At 51.8% G+C, this 18595-nt stretch overlaps 4 protein-coding genes across 4 annotated transcripts; all 4 read right to left on the reverse strand.

The window, feature by feature from the left end:
* Window positions 1-111: 111 nt before the first annotated feature.
* Window positions 112-2958, reverse strand: V2A60_007296 (transcription factor domain-containing protein; the record flags this gene model as incomplete). Its single annotated transcript, XM_083258581.1, has 5 exons — window positions 112-252; window positions 307-1037; window positions 1085-2509; window positions 2623-2709; window positions 2790-2958. The coding sequence occupies 5 exons, from the start codon at window positions 2956-2958 to the stop codon at window positions 112-114; spliced, it is 2553 nt and encodes an 850-aa protein (XP_083114707.1).
* A 2426-nt stretch (window positions 2959-5384) lies between these two features.
* V2A60_007297 (uncharacterized protein) lies at window positions 5385-12415 on the reverse strand (the record flags this gene model as incomplete). Its single annotated transcript, XM_083258582.1, has 7 exons — window positions 5385-5534; window positions 6629-7199; window positions 7254-7601; window positions 7659-7972; window positions 8030-8661; window positions 11575-11835; window positions 11875-12415. 7 exons carry the CDS (start codon window positions 12413-12415, stop codon window positions 5385-5387), a joined length of 2817 nt encoding a protein of 938 aa, XP_083114708.1.
* A 729-nt stretch (window positions 12416-13144) lies between these two features.
* On the reverse strand, window positions 13145-15193 carry V2A60_007298 (HET domain-containing protein; the record flags this gene model as incomplete). Its single annotated transcript, XM_083258583.1, has 1 exon — window positions 13145-15193. One exon carries the CDS (start codon window positions 15191-15193, stop codon window positions 13145-13147), a length of 2049 nt encoding a protein of 682 aa, XP_083114709.1.
* An 822-nt stretch (window positions 15194-16015) lies between these two features.
* V2A60_007299 (M3 family metallopeptidase) lies at window positions 16016-18241 on the reverse strand (the record flags this gene model as incomplete). The annotated part of the gene is made up of 4 exons (XM_083258584.1): window positions 16016-16286; window positions 16351-17227; window positions 17293-17449; window positions 17510-18241. 4 exons carry the CDS (start codon window positions 18239-18241, stop codon window positions 16016-16018), a joined length of 2037 nt encoding a protein of 678 aa, XP_083114710.1.
* Window positions 18242-18595: the final 354 nt, after the last annotated feature.

The raw sequence follows: 18595 nt of genomic DNA on the forward strand, positions 1-18595 counted from the left end.
CACGGATATAAAGTGACCCGAGAACGAGAAGAAGAAGAAACAAAAAAGACGGCCAGGTAGCATTCGAAAATATATACACAGCTTTTGATGCACCCTCCAATGGTATCATAGTTATAAACCCAAGCCGCGGGCCCCTCTTGTCCACCGATAGAGCGATAATGCCCTGCGACGCGCCCGATGCTCTTCGAGGTTCGTTGTGCCCGCTCCACGGACCGAATACAAGGTCGACCGCACAACGCGTCGAAAGTTTTTCTTCATCACCCGTCAGCGGAATAATCATCCCCCAATTGCACATTGATATCTTACCTGAAATTCCGTGTTGAGAGTGACTACGCATACCTCATGCGCACGAATAATATTCTCACAGGCCTGTTCTACCGACTCGTTTGGTCCCAGTTGCGGCATGCGATCCGCAAAGAGGAGCAAAATGAAGCTTCCCTGCAGCAAATAGATGCCGAAAAGATACGACATAAAGGTCAGCTCCGGGTCCAGAGTGAGAATTGTCGACACAGACTGCGATGCCGAAATGGCGTGCGAAGCACACTCGGTGAAGCGCTTGGAAGTGATCCAATCGTCGCCGTCATCCAGCATAGAGATGGCGTCCCATTTTCCATGCAGAAGGACGTGCAGGACGTGCAGGATGTGTGTGCTATACGCCTTGATGAGACGAACTCGAGACTGGTCGGCTTGAGATTGCAGCGCCGTGTCCATGGGGGGTAGCCCGCCGCTCATTCTCATCGTTGTATCTATGAAGCTCCGCATGGGAGCATCCCCGCCAAGACTATCTAGACTGAGCTCAAAGTCGGCGAGGAGCTTTGATATGACTACGATGGAGTGTGTGTCGTCAAGGGCACCGAGGCGAGGGTGGTGTCGTCGGTGGTGAAGTTCGATAATGTCTCCCAGGATGGCCATTAGCGGCAAGAAGGACTCGAAGAAGCCAGTACCCGAGGCCAGCGTGGGCGGTCCTATGTGGCGTGCGGGCAATTCACTGAGGGGTATGGACTCGAGGTTCTCCCATACATACTCGGGTAGGGGCGCTTCGTCAAGTTAGCAAAGAAAGGGAAGAGGATCGAACACGGCTTACTAAAGACCTCGCAGTATGAGTCCGGAATACTAAGGATGGTGTTAAAGGACAGCGACAGATGCCTATCTAGACTATACAGGAGCCAAAAGACACGACGACGCTCCTCCCTATCCTGGACGGACTGCAGTGTGAGCGGTTCGTGCTCACGACGGCAAGCGCATAGCGGATTGGCGCATGGTGAGAGCGGCCCCGGGCATTGTTCATCCTCTCTGTTCATCTTGAGCGAGAAAGCCAACCTGGTTGCTTTGGACCACCATTTGTGGCTGTCGGATTTGAAATCGCCCCCGGAAACGGCGATGGAGAGAAGTATATAGGTCAAGACGTCGTCTACAACGCCTGCGGGTTCATTGGCAACAGTCAGAGCCGGCACGGTGCTCGTTGTCGCAAAGCTGGGATGAGGGGCTTCATGCTCGGCACGAAGGCCGCCGTGAATGCGACGCCATCGATCTGGATCGCGTGCAGACACTAATGAGGTAGCCAGCTCGTACAGCTCGTTGACAATTTTCGCTCTGGTACCTGGGACGTGGAGGATCATGACGTCTGCTGTCTGAGCGACACACCATAGAATCGTGGCTAGCAGCGCGGGAGTGGTCTGCCGAGGGTTATTTGGGTGCAGAATGGACTGTTTGCGGAATATTCGGGTGAGAATGTACGGGGAAGCGCCGTGGAAGAGCGAGCTGCCAGGGTCAGTGAGAAAGATTTCGAGCAGATCACATGCAACAGATGCTGGTATAATGTTGCGAATATATCGAAGGACGGGGTGTAAAAACTTGTAGCTACAGTCCTCCGTGGGAGCTTTGGTACCGTAGTCGGAGCTATTCATCTCCGCAATGCTAACGCCACCAAGCGATCCTCGGCGATGCTGATGGCTGCTATTAGAAGGCCGAGGCGCGTATCTCGGGTACCCACCACCATACTCGTTGGGTGTGATTCCATTGGCGGGCGATGGGTAGCCGGCGCTCTCGTCAGAGGCCAGCGCTTCGTGGTCCGGATGACCGTCGGGACCAGCCAATGGCCCGAGATGAGGCCGCGGTTTCTTGAAATGACCATCCGACGCGCCGTGAGAGTACCGATGCGCACTCGGTATCTGGTGCACGAGGGATGAGACATTGAGGGCTGCGGAGATGCGCTGCTGCGAGCGGGCATCGCTGGCGGACTGAAACTCGTATGACTGCACGCTGGGGAGTGGCGGGGTAGTTTGCTCCAAGGGTGCTGTCAAGGTCGTCGTCTTATAAGACGAGGGCGGGTTGGCCGTCACATGGGGCGGCGAGAGAAGCGGGGGCGAAGATTGCTGCTGGCCCGGAGCATGCGTCTCCAAGGAGCGTGGTTTGGTGTCGGCATCGGCGGGCGCATGTGCTGAGGCAGAGGCGGGCAAGCGTCCACGCTTCTTGACCTCGCGGTTGTAGCGGCAAGTGTAACCGTAGTCTGGGAAGTTGTCAGTAGCCGAACTGGCGCAATGCGAGTGGCATTGAGCGTGCGCAGGAAGAAGTAAAGTAGCTGCTTGCCACACGACGCGCGGCGTACGACGCACGACGCACAATGCACGACAGAGGCGCGGCACCGCGCAGCAGCCGGGGCGCGCCACGAGAAGGGGGCATGTCTCACCTTCACATCGTCGGCACGGGCTAGATGGAAGCGGCGTCAGCTGGCGTGTTTACGGGGAGCATCGTCGCGGCGAGGAAGGGAAAAAGAACTCACTACTCGCCGTTGCAGCGCGTGCGGGACGTGCTGCACTTGTCGCAGGCCCGGCGGGTGCGTTTGCGCGGGCGGGCATGTTCCTGGTGCTCTGAGGGGGAAGCAGCCGCGGGCGACTGGCTTTCGGCATCCGGGTCAAGGCCGCTGTCGGTGGTCATGTTGACGTCGGATGCCGACATGTGGCGAGCATCACCAATGGGCAGCAGCGGCGGCGGCGGCGGCGGCGGCAGCAGGAGCAGCGGTAGTAGTATTCTTGGGGTTGGGAGGCGAAACCCAGCCCTGGTGGCCACAGAGAGTGAAAAAAGGTGGTGAGAATTTTATTGGAGGCGTTGCAACAAGACAGGTGACTGGGCGGCCTGAGCACGGGCGACGAGATGTTGCAGCGGCGCGCCCTCCGAGCAGCGACGGGGGAATCAGTCAGGTCGAGGGTTGCAACAGAACAGGAGAGGCGTAGGATGATTAGAGTCGGAGGGGGTTGAATGCTCGGTAGAGAAAGTTAACAAAGTCGAGCCGTGATGGCGTCGGTCGAGGTGCTAGGCCTGGCTGGGAAGTTGGCAGCTGGCGGGTTGGTGATTGGCAGTTGTGGCAGCTGGCACGTTACAGTTGGCGCGAGGGCACGAGCCACAGAGCATCTGTACCAAGGTTATTAGTAGGTAGGTAGGTACCTAGGTAGGTTAGTATGCTCTCCGCACCAAAGCCCGACCTATACTTGACAAGTAACTTGCCTGGCTAGGTACAGATAGGCAGTCACCTACTTGGCAATATACGCGGTACCTACCTATTAAGCTTGTCAAGGTAGGTAAGTAGCGACCCCAACTCCTGGTACCGAGTTACCCCGTAAGTTATTGGCCTGGCAGGGCTCGCTGTCGGAATGCGGCGCAGCAGAACAACCTATCGGCTGGCGGCCATCTCGCTAGGTCAGGCAGGTGTCGTGTCTGTGTCTGTGTCCTCTCCTTCATTTGCCCGACGATTATGCTCCTTGGCATGTTATATTAATCGGAGTCAGCCGATGGTCTCAAGGTATCTTTGTCTGTTCCTTTCGACCATCCCAAAGTGCCCTCTTGTACATCTTACCCGGCGTCTCTTCTCACACGGAATACCTGCCGAGGTACCCTATAACTAACTACCCAAGTAGGCATGGTTAGAACTTAGCAGCAGTTTTACCCGTACCTGCCTCGACGGCATCTACATGGCGTCCGCATAATTGAGTTTGTAAACTGCGCCAACACCTCTTGACGACATTGCCGCAGTCATGGCTGAAGGGGGGCACTCTGTGCACCTCCTCCAGACAGGCGAATCGGCTCCCGCCCTCCCCATCATCATGCTGCTCAAGGCTGCGCGCTACTTTGGTCACTCTAGACGTGCCGCTGTAGCAGCCTCCTCGCGCCCGTCGCGTGGCATATCGGTCAGGTCCCAGTATTCATGACAACGACGCCTAGCCATGATACAAGTCCATGGATGCAAACGGATCCCCAGCATACCAGTAGGCGGCTGCCGGAATCATTCGGTATGTAGGCAGTGCTCGGGAGCCACGCAACAGCCGCAACTCTGCACGTTTTAGCTTTGGGAAACGACGCTATACGTCATGTAGTTAGCATTGGATTCGGCACCACTTTCGGGCGAATTGAGCATTGTTGACAGAGATGATGCAAGTCCCTTCCACCTAGATTGTAACGTAGGCGAGTTCTCGGCTGGTCCAGCGCCCTCGGCTCGGCGCCCGTACAAAGATCTCAAGCCTGCAGAGCACGGGCCCCCTCGAAACAAGCCCCAGATTCACAAGGTACGCGCTGATGCTCGCGCTGAACTTCGCGCAGCATACGTTGTGCTTTCTCCGGGAGGGGGGGCAACGCCTTCCCGTGCGGCCATGCCAAAGAGGCTTTGCACAATGCAGCTCACAAACGGCATGGGCCGAGCCAGATGCTGATAGCCGCGCATGCACAGCAGAAAGCAAAAATGCGCCTCACTCGTAGAAAGACTACGCAAGAAGCAGTCAGCCTGATCAAGCATCCCAATTTGCCGATTCGCGGAGTACTTGGCCATCTCGAGGTGTCTGTACAGGTACTTGAGTCGTTGGATCGATGGCTGTTGGGTGGCGCTTATCGCGGCGGATCCCGCGAGTGTTGCTTGCCGGTTCTTATCCCCAAACGGCCGAGATAAACCAGCCACAGCCGTATGAAACACAAACACTGGAAAAGCGTCGAATCCTCTACCTTTACTACTTTCTCGGTCTTGAAGTGTCTCGCAAAATTCGAGTGTAATGGCTCACTGTAGATTAAGTAGGTGGTCTGGTTTGCGCTTGTTGCGTTCTACAACACCTTGCGACGCGTCTGCTCTTGCCAGCAATATTTGAAGGATTTCTGCGGCGAATGAAACTGGTTAGGACATTTCACTAAAGTCTATCCAGCTTATCTCACCTTCGACCCAAATTCATTGAAAACCCGTGGGTGGACTTTGGATGGGGTTTTGGTCGCCGCGGGTTGAGTCTGCGATCGACCTCCAAGCGGCCGCGGTTTTGACCTTCTTGTTTCCGAGCTCTGCTCGGCCGCTGTTGCACAGATGATGAGGCTAGCTATTTAGGCCTAAGTGGCTGGCGATGATATCGCTTTCAGCTCGTAGGCGGCGGCCGGTCTCGTCCCGGGCCAGAGTCGTCCACGACCGGATCGGTGTCGAAGAGTGCCCACCAGGACTCGTCCATTTTCGGAAATAACATGATGACTTCTTCTATGTGTTGGAAGTGAACCCTGACGTTGGTCCCCTGTGCAATGTCAGCATCAGCCTCGGGGAGATTTGTCTTGTCGAATAGACAGCAAGGTTTCGAGGGCAGCGTTCACGAAAAGGTTCTAGGGAGACTCAAATGCCACCCCTTCGATACTTTCGACTTCTGCGAAATATACTTCGGCCGCACCTCATCAAATTGTACCCTGAAACCCCCTGGTAGCACAAGAAGGACAGAATCCAGGGTCTTTGCCTCGCATGAAGCGTAGTTTTCCCGATCGCTGTCGCACTGTGCTCGGGCTGTCGGTAGCTTCCATCCTCGCAGCATCACATCGCAGCTCATGATTGACCTTTCTCTTTCGTTTCCGAAAATTCTGGCACGCAAAAAGTCAGCCAAGAATGTCTAGCTATTACAGCAAATAGTTTTCTACGCACTTTCACACGCGACAGTTGCGGCTGGCCGCCTTCGGTTTCGCAATCTCCACGTGCCAGCTCGGCGTTTGCAGCTCTTGGTAGAAGAGGCGTCGGAGGCTTTCTGGTCGCATCCGTCATTGTCAATGGTAGATTGCATGAGCCTTTATTATGGACAAAATATGCGACTTGTTGCTATGCAACTGGGAGGCTGACTTCCTCCTGGCTGACACGAAGGGGCAATGGAGCTTGCCTCGGGCACCAGGCGATCCCGCAGTGGGGGCACCTAGAACCTGTTTGGTGGTGGGCAAGTCGGAATGAAGCCTGCTTTGGGGAACAATGTCACGGACCCAAGAAAAATTGTCCGAGGTAGTGGCCCCGGGCACCATCTAACTTTTTCTTTTTCTTTTTCTTATGTCTCTTTTTTTTTTTTTTTTTTTTTTTTTTTTTTTTGCATGGATACGCTCTCTTCACTTGTTGCAGTACTCAACTGGCGAAACCGAACAAAAATGACCCAACCTTGATATACTTTGACTTTGTCTCTATCAATCCCGCAGAACGTGGATTGTCGGCTAGTCACCATGCACTGTCTTCTTGTAAGAGGAAAGTCGAGCCTTGGCAACAGCTTGAAAGATTGGCTCATGCGCAATGTTAGGTATAACTTCTATCAGATTTGCAACTCGTCTCTCTTTCGGCAGAATCTCCCCGCCCACTGGTTTTTACATCAGTAGCTTTCATCGCAGAGCTCTCCAGCCGCTTGAGGACTGCGCTGAGCCGCAGGTTCTTTGCCTCGTCCAAGGCGCTGATGAGATTGGCCGGCCAGTTTGAGTGGACCTGTTGAGACAAGACTGCCGCCAGAGGTGCCTCGGCCTGCGGTCCCGGGTACAGGTGCTTGTCAATCAGCCCGCGAAGCTCGGGTCCCGCGTGTTCCCGGGCGAGGTGGAACAGCACCTGTCCGAGGTAGTGGTTCCGTCCTTGGTCGCGGAGTCCTTGCGCGCACAGGAGCAGAGTGGACCGCAACGCTTCGGCATCCTGCACGTGTCTGGCGCCGGTGCCCGTCTGCAGCACGGTGGACAGTTCCGTCAGCGGCTGGACCAGGAACGTATCTAGGCGCTCGAAGCTGTGCCGCACGTAATAAAGCCGGACCAGTGTCTCCAAAGAGACGGCCGCGTCGGAAAGTAGCTGTTGCGGCGTACGTTTTGCAGTCCACCGGTCTAGGTTGGAGCAGATTGACGACTCTTGCAACTTGACCGCAGCCACCATGAGCCTGATTATCGTGTTATAGTAATGCATGCTACCGCAGACACGTTAGTAGTAAACTTGCATCAGCACAGCTGCCTCAACTGACTGGAGTCTCAAGTGCGCCGGAAAAAATATTTCGCCCGGTGCGAGGGCCGTGGGCAAGTCCCGATACCACTGCTCCAGTCTCTTATAGTAGCCTAAGATATCGCGCAGAGAGAATACCGGTTTCTGATCTTCATGGGAGTAATGCTTGCACGCGACATCGTTAAGTATGACGCTGAGAAGAATATACGCTCGAAATGATGCACCAAAGTGAGCAGCATGAAGCTTGTCGCTCAAGGGGTATTTTAGCCAAATTTCTCCAAACCAATCCTGACTAGCGAGTACGTCGGGTAAAGGAACATCAGGTTGAGCATCCAGTAGTGGCCGATCTTGAAAATACCACTGGTTATGGCTGTGAAATTGTAAGTCAAAGCTTGCTTCCCATTTTTCGAAAAACTAGCGGACTTACATCTGGGCGCTAAACATTGCCCACGCGGTGAAGTCTCTCGCGTCTTGAGCCCTGTCGCCTACACGGCCACCGTCGCGCTTGAATATGCCGAGGCTTTCTGCTATGGCCACGGACTGGATCAGGTATGACTTTCCGACCCCATCCTTTCCGCAGAGCGCATGCGCGAGGTAGAGGAGCAGTCCGGCATGCACAGTTGTCAATCTGGCAGTGCCAGCCTCCATGTCCCACAAACGTTTTCCTTCGGCGATGAATTGAAACGACAATGTCTCGGGATCCCAGAACTGGTTACGATTCGACATCCCTATCGAACTATGCTGGTTCACGTTAATACAACTGCGTGTTTCCGATTTCGTGAGATCGGCTTCACTCACGCAAACGAGGGCCAAGATTGAGTTGACGAGGAGTGGCGAGCAAAACTCCCGACTACCTGATACCATGTCATCCAAGAAGTAGTCTTTTTGGAAGCTGGTGTGCCACTGGTAATCGTACATGAAGAAGTGTTGCAACATTGCTCGCATTAGATTGTCGTCTTTTGAGACCTCAGTCCAGCTTGAAGGGTTGATCCTGTTCAGCCTTGGGTCGACAATGGTGGCGGCATGGTAAGGTCGTAATAACGGCGAGTTTTTTTCATCTTCCTGTGCTGGTGATGCAATTTTTGTATGCTGTTGCTGGCTGCTCTTGTCACCAAAAGAGTAGTTGTAGATTGGCGACTCCAGGTACAAATTACGAGTGCCAAAGAGATGCCGCGGCATTGAGAGGATGTAAGGAAACTCAAATCGTAGTCTCGTTTCAGGCGACATGGCAAGATCCATCATTACATCGGCATTTTCGACGAGTCGAAGTATCGATTCAGGGTCGGCGCCACGCCGTATGCGACGGAAGATGTCCAGAGCCTCTTCCTCGGACCGTTTCTGCAGAATGTGGTAGACCCTGTCGGCGGCGGATGAAGATTTCTGGTCTTGCAGCAGGTGGTACTTTCTCCTGAGCGCTTGACCCGGCGTCTCTGAAGGAGCGGAGTCGTAATGGCAAGGCACATTGCGCCTGTGACAAGTCGCGCATGTTGGACGTTGGGCATCGCACTGGCGGCCCGTTAGCACTCACTTATTCAGCAGCAGCCTGCCAAGTAATGTGGCCCTTGTAGCACCCGAAGAAGAAAAATTTGAAGCTAATATATACGGACACGTATGATGTGATGTACCTTGACTTTTCGTTGCCGGCACCTCTCGCAGGCCGCAACGGCGATGCTTTTCCGCGGCAACCTTTTATTCAACGGCCAGGGATTCTGGGGCGGCGGCGTGTCCATCATCGTGGAGTCTGTGCGAGGTTCAGCGGGTTGTAGCGCTGGCCGCAGTGGGCGTGGTGCGCCTGCACTCATCGAGAGCCAAGTAGCAACCCGTCGCAGATGAGGAGCCGAGGATGGCAAGAGTATGGCTGCAAGGTCATGGTATGCGAATGCGACAGGGCATAGCGTTGCCGCAACATGACCAGCTTTGCGAACGCCTTCAGCCACTTTGTGCCTAATAAACCCATCAAGTCACGTGCGGATTCTGCACCAGTTGCCCAGTTCAAGTCTCTCGCAACCGTCAACTCACGATGTCTGGCTTCCCAAGACTTCGACGAGGTATCCTGATTGACCGGCTGGACGATGGTGATTGTGAGCTCAGTCCCGCATACTTGGCGTCGCGGAGCTGGCAAAGCGTGGATGTTTAGTCCTGAAATTGGGAATCGACATGCTTTGGGAATGTCACTAGCATTCCGTAACGGTGCATTGATGAATCAGCAATGCTTAGCAGACTACAGTATGGCGCATTCGCTGTCGATACCACTCCATATTTAACAATGAAAGTTGTTCAAAGTCTGCCATCCATGTCGGCATCGCATCCATTTCTCTGCATCAAAAGCCCCTATGAGGCCCATGCTCCATGAAGGCTACAGCCTCGTTGCCGCGACAGGCTCAGCATTCCCTTTCATATACTTGACGGCCATTTTCAACACCTGAGGGTCCTTCTTCTTGGCTTGGCTTCGACTCATGCCTGAAATAGAATCCCAGTTTTCGCCATGTATATTCCCCATCATTGGGCTTGGGGGTCTTAATGCTCTGAAGCGATTTTGCTAGGATATAGCTCTCTTAAGAGGTCACTGTTCGAATTACCAGGGAAGAGCGTAACTGTGCTCTTTCGCTGTAATCAATGGCCATTATTGGAGTATGGCGACTTGATCGGCGAAGGGCTACAGCTTGGTTGATGGATTCCAATCATTGCCTATATAACTCTCTTTCTTCTGAGGAGTTCTTCTGAGGAGAAAATTTCGCGTAAAGTAAATCCTTTCCTGGCTGTATTTTGTTGTAGTCGGCCGAGTCTGCCACGCCGCGACGATCTATTGGGATAGGGCTGAGTAACCACGTCACTAATAAGGCACCATGTTTGCGAAAAGCCAACCAGCTTCGCCGGAGTACACTCCGTACCTTTATCGGAGTATACTCCGTCTTCAATTGACCCAATTTTATTGTGCTCCTCATTTCGACTAGGATTTTTTTTTTCAAAGTCAGCATCATGTTTCCGATGCAGATAGCTGGGACGGGCCTAATACCTCGGCGCAGTTCCCAAAGCACAGGAACTATCATCTTTGAACACCTGGGTGTGCTGTAACTAGCCACAGACCATACTTAATTTCAACACTTGAATCATTCCAGTGGATTACATGCAATTTGGTCTGTCTAGGCACGGCTTGACTAGTATGAAAGTCAAAGGTTGCGCCGCGTGACGGTTCACCGCTAGCAAGCGTGAGCAATTGCCTTTGAGTTTCGTGCAAGTGGTAACTGCAAACTGACAAATTCCTTGCTGTCACAGGTTTTGACAAATATCGAAATTAGAAAGAGTACCAATATTCTTGCAAGTTATACATTACTTTATTTTCTCTCTTAATTATTGTACAAAGTTTCATTTTATTTAGCAGATAGATATAGTCGAGTTTACAGTAGAACTGTCAAAAGGATAGCTATTGCACAATTTCATTCTCTACAAAAGTTATACTCGAAGCGAAAGACTGAAACATTATCTTTAATTAAATCTATTAGATAATTCGAGTAAATCCTACGGCTAGTATAAACGAACCTCGATGATGATAGTTTGGAGGTGGTGTATGATACATTTAGCCGTGGCATCACATCCTTTGCGAGAATTTGCAACACACATGTCAACTAGCTTAACTAAAGTACCGTACTTTGTCACTCACAGTTTTCCATCCTTGCTGTGAAGACGGGCTTCTTCTCATAAAGAATCACTATCGAGATGAAACCAAGGATGCTCGAGCAACTCCTTGGCTGTCGGTCGCATTGCTGGATCATAGACAAAGATGCTTGACAAGAGATCAAGGAGAAGAGTCGCCTCGTGATCTGGTATTTTTGGTAGGGACTCCAGTGTTTTATCCCACCCGTCGTCATAGTAACTGAGATAAGCATCGTCTACCTTGACGGCTTTCGGGTTCCACGCCATTTTCGACCAGCTGGACTGAAGAGGTTTGTGCTTATCCCGAAGCCAGGAATCTCGTTTCGGAGCATGATTACCGGTATAAATCGCACGGCCGTTCGGTTCATCCCATGTGTTGTACACAATGCCTCGGAGGGACCGTCGGCCGTCAGACCACATGTTGAGCGGCCTCCCTTTCCTGGAGTCTTCGGTAGGCCGCCCTTTATCATCCCACAAGATATATTGCCACTGGTGCGGCATATCTATTTCAAGAATATTGACAATGTAGCATATAAGATCTGCTGGACAAGTAACGTCAAACGGGCTAGAGAAAGGGCCCGCTCCTGACCGAAGTTGAAGTATACAACATCCCAGAGCCCAAACATCACTCGCAGGACTAGCTGACAAGCCCACTGCAACTTCCGGAGCTAGATATTCAAGTGGTGTACCGAGCATTTTTTCGGGTGGCGAGGAGGCAGAAAAGCACTGGTCAAAGTCGACAAGTTTGACGTCCGGTCGGACGACATTTGAGGGGGCAGAGAGAAAGTCTATACTCTTCACAATGTATCGTGGCGCCTCAGTACCAGTCATTTCGCCAGATTCGGTCTGCAGCTCGCCGGTAACTGGCCGGCCGAACAATTCGTAGATGTCGTTTTCTTCATAGCAGTCGAGATTTACGAGTCCAAGAAGAAGATTTCCCGTCGTGACATCTAACGCTTCATTAGCTGCATAGCCAAAACATGACATACGGTAGGGGGGCAACTTCCCTCCATGGCATAGGCCTTGCGAGTGCAGATCCGCAACTGCTCTTATAGCTTGGTAGGCCGCTCTCCGGGCGAACCATGGCGTGAGTCGGCAGTCCCAGCAGTATGACAGCGCAGACAATGAAGGGCCGAGGACCGGTAAAACAAGGCACAGATGATGGCCATTTGGCCCGTCAAAAGCAAACTGTCGGCGATGAACTACCACGCGCTCTGTTTCACTGACGCGCAGCATCGCGTGGCCGAGGGATTTCTCGTCGGCGGTGGGCGTGGAATGCGCAGCATCGATAATCTTCAAAGCCACCCATTGGTGTTCCTTGTCATCGCGCGCAAGCCAAACAGTAGAGAACCCGCCGGCGCCGAGCTTGTGCACGACTCTGTAGCGCTCTCCATCAAACGTGTCCCCCAAGTGAACAGGGTGAAAACCGCCCGCTCTATAACCCTCGACGTCTTCCGTGTTGCCGACTCCCTGCGGAAGTAAAAATCGCAAGTCAAAGTCCTCTTCACAGCTGCTTGAGTGAGTGGACATTTTATCTTATTTTTTTTTCCCTGGGAGCGATTTTGCGGACTCGTGGTGTTAAGATTAAGACGGGAGCTGGTTGGGGACATCTGGAGTTTTTTTAAAGAGTGCATGTGTCACACACACACACTCTCTTGTCTGGTCCCCCAATCAAGCCACCCGACAATCATGGGTTCCTTGAGCCTTGACAGCGGCATAGCGACATGAGCGGCACAGCAGCAAGCCCAGGCACCCAGGTCACCTGCCATATCCACTCAAAGCAATGCTTTGCTCTGTATTGACTCCAATCGCACGATCGGCGGTTGGTCGACGTGTACGAAAAGATAGGGTAGTTGGGTAACAAGGCAACTGGCAAACACAGAAGACATGTTGACATGGTTCCAAGACAATCCAAGCCTTAAACGACCCGTCAACTACCAGCAACTAGTTACGGAGTAAAGATACAGGCGAACAGGCAACGTCTACTTGTCGTTATCCCGAATTCCATTTTCGGGGGGTTGCGCACCCAGGCGAGCACCTACGCGGCTTGCCTAGCCAAGGTCAAAGTTGTCAACAGCACGAAGAGGGATATTTTCTCCATTACATTAATTCCTTCAGTTTTTAGAGGGCTATTCATTCTTAATGCGCCACCTCACACTAAATTCTTAAAAGGACTTCCCGCGCATGTCATCATCGCATCGTCAAGCTGGTTAATTGCTTCTGGATATCCGTATCCCAGGATATAATCACTGATCCCACTCAGTGTATCTCGAATTTCTGCATCCTTCTTTTGCTGTTCCCAACGAGCTCGGCTGCTTCGCCGTCCATGAGTCCAAGGACAAAACACGTCCCAACATGGAGATAATGCGTGTCTTGTCTTCTCAGCACAACCGGCATTCTGCATCCGGCCAACACGCACACCAGGTCGTCAACTTTGGAATTCTTTGGGCAGAGACCGATGTAGCCGTCTTCTGTTGAAAAAATGCAATGGTAGTGGGCCAAGCCCTGTATCTTGACGGCTGCCGCGAAATGATATGGAATGTTGGTCAGAACTTTGGAACCATTCGCAAGTTTCTGTATAGTGGATTCCCTCCCCATCTCTTCGAGTTGCGCTTCGCTGAAGAACTTGTCGACGAGCCATCCCATCACTTCGGACTCTTGCACATCGAATACCTCCCCAACCAGTCCTGCCAAAGACGTCTCCCAGTGACCCTTGCCGCTTCGACGGAAAGCCGCCGCGGCTGCCATCCACACCAATGCGATGAGATCCTCAAATAACTCCGAAACTGCCGGAGGCACGGCACCGCGCCGGAGAATTTCCATGGCCGCCCGCAGAGGTGGTATACCAGTAATGTATGATGAGTTCTTGTGACAGAATATCCCAATGAATCGCAAGAAAAAATAGGCTGCATCTTCGACGTCTATGTTTGAAAACTCATTTTTCGCCTGGATATATTGCAACTGCAGCCCCCAAGCGACTAGATGCACCCCGTCTATCTGCACATCTCTCATGACATCTTCGGGGAGACCCTCGTCGGCTTGACGCGACGGAAGCCAAAATCGATGGCCGGTACGATCCATATCTGGATAGTTGGGGACCCAAGTAGGAAATGAGCTTGGATACGTAAAATACCCTACACCGGATGCCTCGAGGAATGTCAAATGACCTGCACCGCATTTGCGGCATACTGCCAAGCTTGGCGCGTCTGATAGTAGTCTAATCCAGGCACGGGCGTAGGCCACGTACGCCATATATTCCGGTGTCGAATCGGCGTACTCGGGAACAACATCCAACTGGCTCAGACCCAGGAAGGCGTAAACGTAATCCTTTGCGTTTGAAGCTTCAAACAGTGGTGACTTGTAAAACAAGAACAAAGTCCGCGAGACTTTTCCCTCTGGAGTACTCTCGTTTAGAAACTTTAATCGTTTCTGCGTACGAATGTTATCCAGCGGGCGCAAAGTTGGCGTTTCGAAAAGGAGACTGTTCCACGCATCGGGCTCGATGAAGCTGGGCGGGGGGTGCTTGCTATCTGACTGGATCTTGTCGATAATCTGCACCGAATGCTCAGCGGCTACAAAGTCAACTGCTGTTTCTGCGCAGCAAAGCAGCAAAGTTTTGGCTTGGACTGTTTCCTGGAGAGCCCATGCGCGGCTCCAGTACGACAAATCACTGAGCGCCCTGAAAGCAGCGAATGTCTTGTTGGGGGACGCCTGGTCAATGGAACCGTCGGTGCGAGAGAGTTCCGGGAGGCGCCACAGACGGTCGATGATGGAGGAGATGGCGACGCTTTCGTCCAGGATATGATCAACAGGGTCGAAGAAGTCGCCAAATGTGGCACTTATCTTCTTCAAAGAGTCGAGTGCCAGCATTATTTGGTCCGTTCCAATGCCCAACCATGCAAGGACAAGCTCAGCATTCGAGTAGATGGACCGCATAAGCTGCACCTGTTGACCCTTTTCGTCGAAATCGTCCTGGTTGATGCAGAGGGCGTCTATCCAGATGCGGAATGTGGTGGCATCCCGTCCTGGATAGAAATTGCTCCAATGGCCCTTGACGTATCGGAGTGCTGCCGCTAGATTTGTGGTAACGGGTACTTCCTTGCCGTCTAGCAATATTTTCCGCTTGACTGTCTCATCTCCCCAGACGTACGACAGAGCTGTGTACGGCGGTGCTTGGGAAAATGATACAGTCTCGAGCCGACAGGAAATTGGCTGCCCAGCATCATTTTCAATGGTCAAAAGGCGAATCTCGGATTTGGTTCTATCGAGTGGGCTATAAAGTGGCGTTGCTAGCTTTGTCATGACCATGGCATGGGGATTGGACCTGGCGACTGCGCGGTCAAGTGTTGAAAGACGAGCAAATACGTGCCATGCAGGTGTCCAAATGACGATATCTATGAGAGGCCGGGGTATTATGGAATAGGTTAAGCGCGTAGGGCCGATAATATCATGTTAAAGGTAGGGTTAAGTATACTAATATAAATAGATATACTTAATAATATATATAAATTAGAAAAATATAATAATATAATACGATTAATTTATTATTCTTCAAGAGATTATAAGAAAGAATTTTATTAGAGAGAAAAATACTTATTTATAGATAAAGACCTTAGCTAAATTAATATACTCTTACCCTATTAAATAATGAAACAAATAATAAGCTAAACTGTAGTAAAGTAGCTAGGATATTTATTTTAATATATTTCTTAATTAAGATCATTATTAAATACTAGAATTACTTATAAAATATATTTTCTTAATATTTTAATAAAGATTCTATAGTATTATAATTAAGTATTATAAAAGGCCTATATATAGTTAGTATATAGATTATTAGTCTAAATCTAGCTAGAGGTACCTATTTTCCCCTTAAAAGGTAGGCTATAATAATAAACTTATAAGGAAGGGGGTAATTAAAGTAAGGCTATATTAGGGTAAAAAGTAAAGAGTATAGTTAACTACTACGAGTTAAACTACTCCTTTAAATAATTAATTAGGGCTATAGAAGAAATATAGAAAGAATTTGAAGATTCCCTATCAGGAAAGCTAGCTTTATTAATATACTAGCGTCTCTAGGCTATTATTGATACTAGAGGCTGGTATATAAAAGCCATACTCGAATGCGGACTAGACACTGACAATCTCCTCCCTCTGATATGCCTCTGCGTTTGGAGCCCTGCCTAGAAACTCCGTCAGGCTCTCCATGAAATCTCGGCTTCCACCGTGCTCCATGATCATGCGGCGGTACCGCTGGCCCTGCTCCCGGCTCAGGGGGTCTTGCTTGAACTGAGAGTAGTACATGTCGGCGGAAACGACTTCTGACCAGCGGTACGCATACATTCCTGCATCATATCCCGACAGAACATGATCGAACGTCAAGTAATTGCAGCCCCAGTCCCTTTGCACCGAATATTAGTATATATTTTTTTTTCCGCGTCCGTGGCGCGCCGCGGATGACTTACATGCCCATGCCCAAATGCTCGGGGCCCTTCATTCCGCTAACGTCATGGATGAGCTGATTGCAAATCAGCGTACAGTCTGCCGCCTTGGCATCGTCGTGGGTGGCAAAGGTGTGCACTTTGTAGTCGAACATGTCGCGGACGAGGCCCAGCCGGTTTCCGATGTTGGCGTGCACATTCTTGAGCCTGCACAGGTTCGCTACCAGCTCGGCTGGGATCTTCTCTCCCGTCTCGCAGTGGCTCGAGAGGGACTTGAGGATGGCCGGCTCCCAGCACCAGTATTCCAGCATGGACGAGGGGATTTCGATGCAGTCCTGCTCCAGGTCTGCGCTTCGCTCGTACTGGGTCCGGCAGCAAAGGGTGTCCATTCCGTGCCCGAGCTCGTGGAACACGGTGATGAGATCATGGTGCTGTAGTAGTGCTGTCTGGTTCGGTGATGGACGACTCAAATTGCACACCAGTGCCGTGGATGCGTAGTGCCTTGTACCATCGGCTTTGGTACAACCCGGTCCGATGGGCAGCGTCATATCCTGCTTGTATTTTCCCTCTCGAGGAAAGAGGTCAAGGTAGAGATAGCCACAGAATTGGCCACCGTTGGCTTCATCGTCCCAGACCTCGTAAATCTCCACCTCTTCATGCCAGAGAACATCTTCCGCTACTCCAGTTGGGCTCAAGCGTGCGCAGTCATCTCTCGACAAGGCGGCATACTCAACACCCAGAATCTGGGAGAAGATGCCCAGTAAACCCTGAATAGTGGGCTTGACGGGAAAGTATTTTGAGATTTCCGTATCCTCGATGCCGAATTCGACATTTTTGCGCATGCGACTGTAGAACAACCTATCCCAGAGATAAATGCTCTTGTCAAACTCGATACCACGCTCTTGGCAGAATCTTTCCTTGTACTGCAAAAGGAAGCTACGTCTTGTTTTGCCGCTTCTCTAGTACGCTCTTCCAAGTCGTTGAGAAACGCATTGACAGTCTCTGGGGTCTTGGCCATTTTGTTTGCGATGCGAAGACTAGCGTGGTTGGGAAAGCCAATCATCCGAGCTGCCTCGTCGCGAAGCTGTATGACTTCTTTAAACAGGGAGGCATTTTCGTTTGCCTGAAATCACGTTAACAGACGGCTTCCCATACACTTTAAGGATCAAATGGAAGACCATACCATGTTTTGCTCTGCAATGAAGTATTCGCGCCGGGTTGACTCGCGCTCCGCATATCTCATCACCGCAATGCTATGGTCGGAGATGAAGGACACTTTGAACTTGCCTTCATTTTCTCCGGTGCCCTTCTCCAAACCCGCAATGGTGATGCCATTGCCGTCCACGCCGACGAGCTGCTCCGGTGTAAACCAGATACCCGCAGTACTCTCGTCCAGGCGCTCGATGGCCTCGCTGCACAGCTGGCTGATGCGCTTCTGTATATCTTTGAACCGCTGCCTCTCCTTGTCATCCTCGATCAGCATGCCCTTTTGCTGGTACTTCAGTCGTTCTCTCTCCAGCAGCCGGATCGACTCCCGGTCCAGATTTTGCGCGCCCCGGGTTGCATACGCCGCATCGATGAGCCGCGACACGTCCTCTCGCGCACCGCACTCAATCTCGTACTCTTCCCACTCTCGGATGGACTGGCGCGAGGCGTCTCTGGTGGGCTTGTCGGCGGAAACTCTGCTGTACATGAAGTTTCCCCACTTGCCCTGGTCCGAGACGTCTTCGTGGAGGAGCACGGGCCGCAGAACCGAGGCAAAGGTGGCCGTCTCTGGCGTGACCTCGTCGGCGATCCTGTCGAGCAGTGCTTTGTGCTCGGCCTGCATTTGCACATCGCTGGACGCAATGGACTCGGGCGTGCGGTTGAACAGCTGAAGCAGCTGTGGTGGGGTTTTGCGCGTGTTGGAAGTCATGATGTAAGGGGTGGGGGTTGCGCTCTAAAGACGATGCGTGCAGCTTCAAGATGATGCTTATGGACTACCGTTCAGGTCGACTTATACTCGCTGGTTTGGCCCCAAGGGCAGTACTACGAAGCGCCAAGCGCCGCCGTAGAGACGCCACTGAGTGAACGTGGTTGGCATGGAGCATCATGTAGCTCGTTAGCGACACTACGCACTGCATGTAAGCATCGCAAACTTTATTGTTTCAATATTGGCGGATTTTTGACTCGTTATTCCGCATACACATGCATCGTGTAGATACTGGTACTGAGTCACGGAAGTTGGCGCTAGCAGATGCAGACGTTGAGTCACCAATATGCGAGCCTG

The sequence above is a fragment of the Cordyceps javanica genome, chromosome 5, assembly GCF_051103115.1.
Source record: "Cordyceps javanica chromosome 5, complete sequence".
Lineage (NCBI taxonomy): Eukaryota > Fungi > Ascomycota > Sordariomycetes > Hypocreales > Cordycipitaceae > Cordyceps > Cordyceps javanica.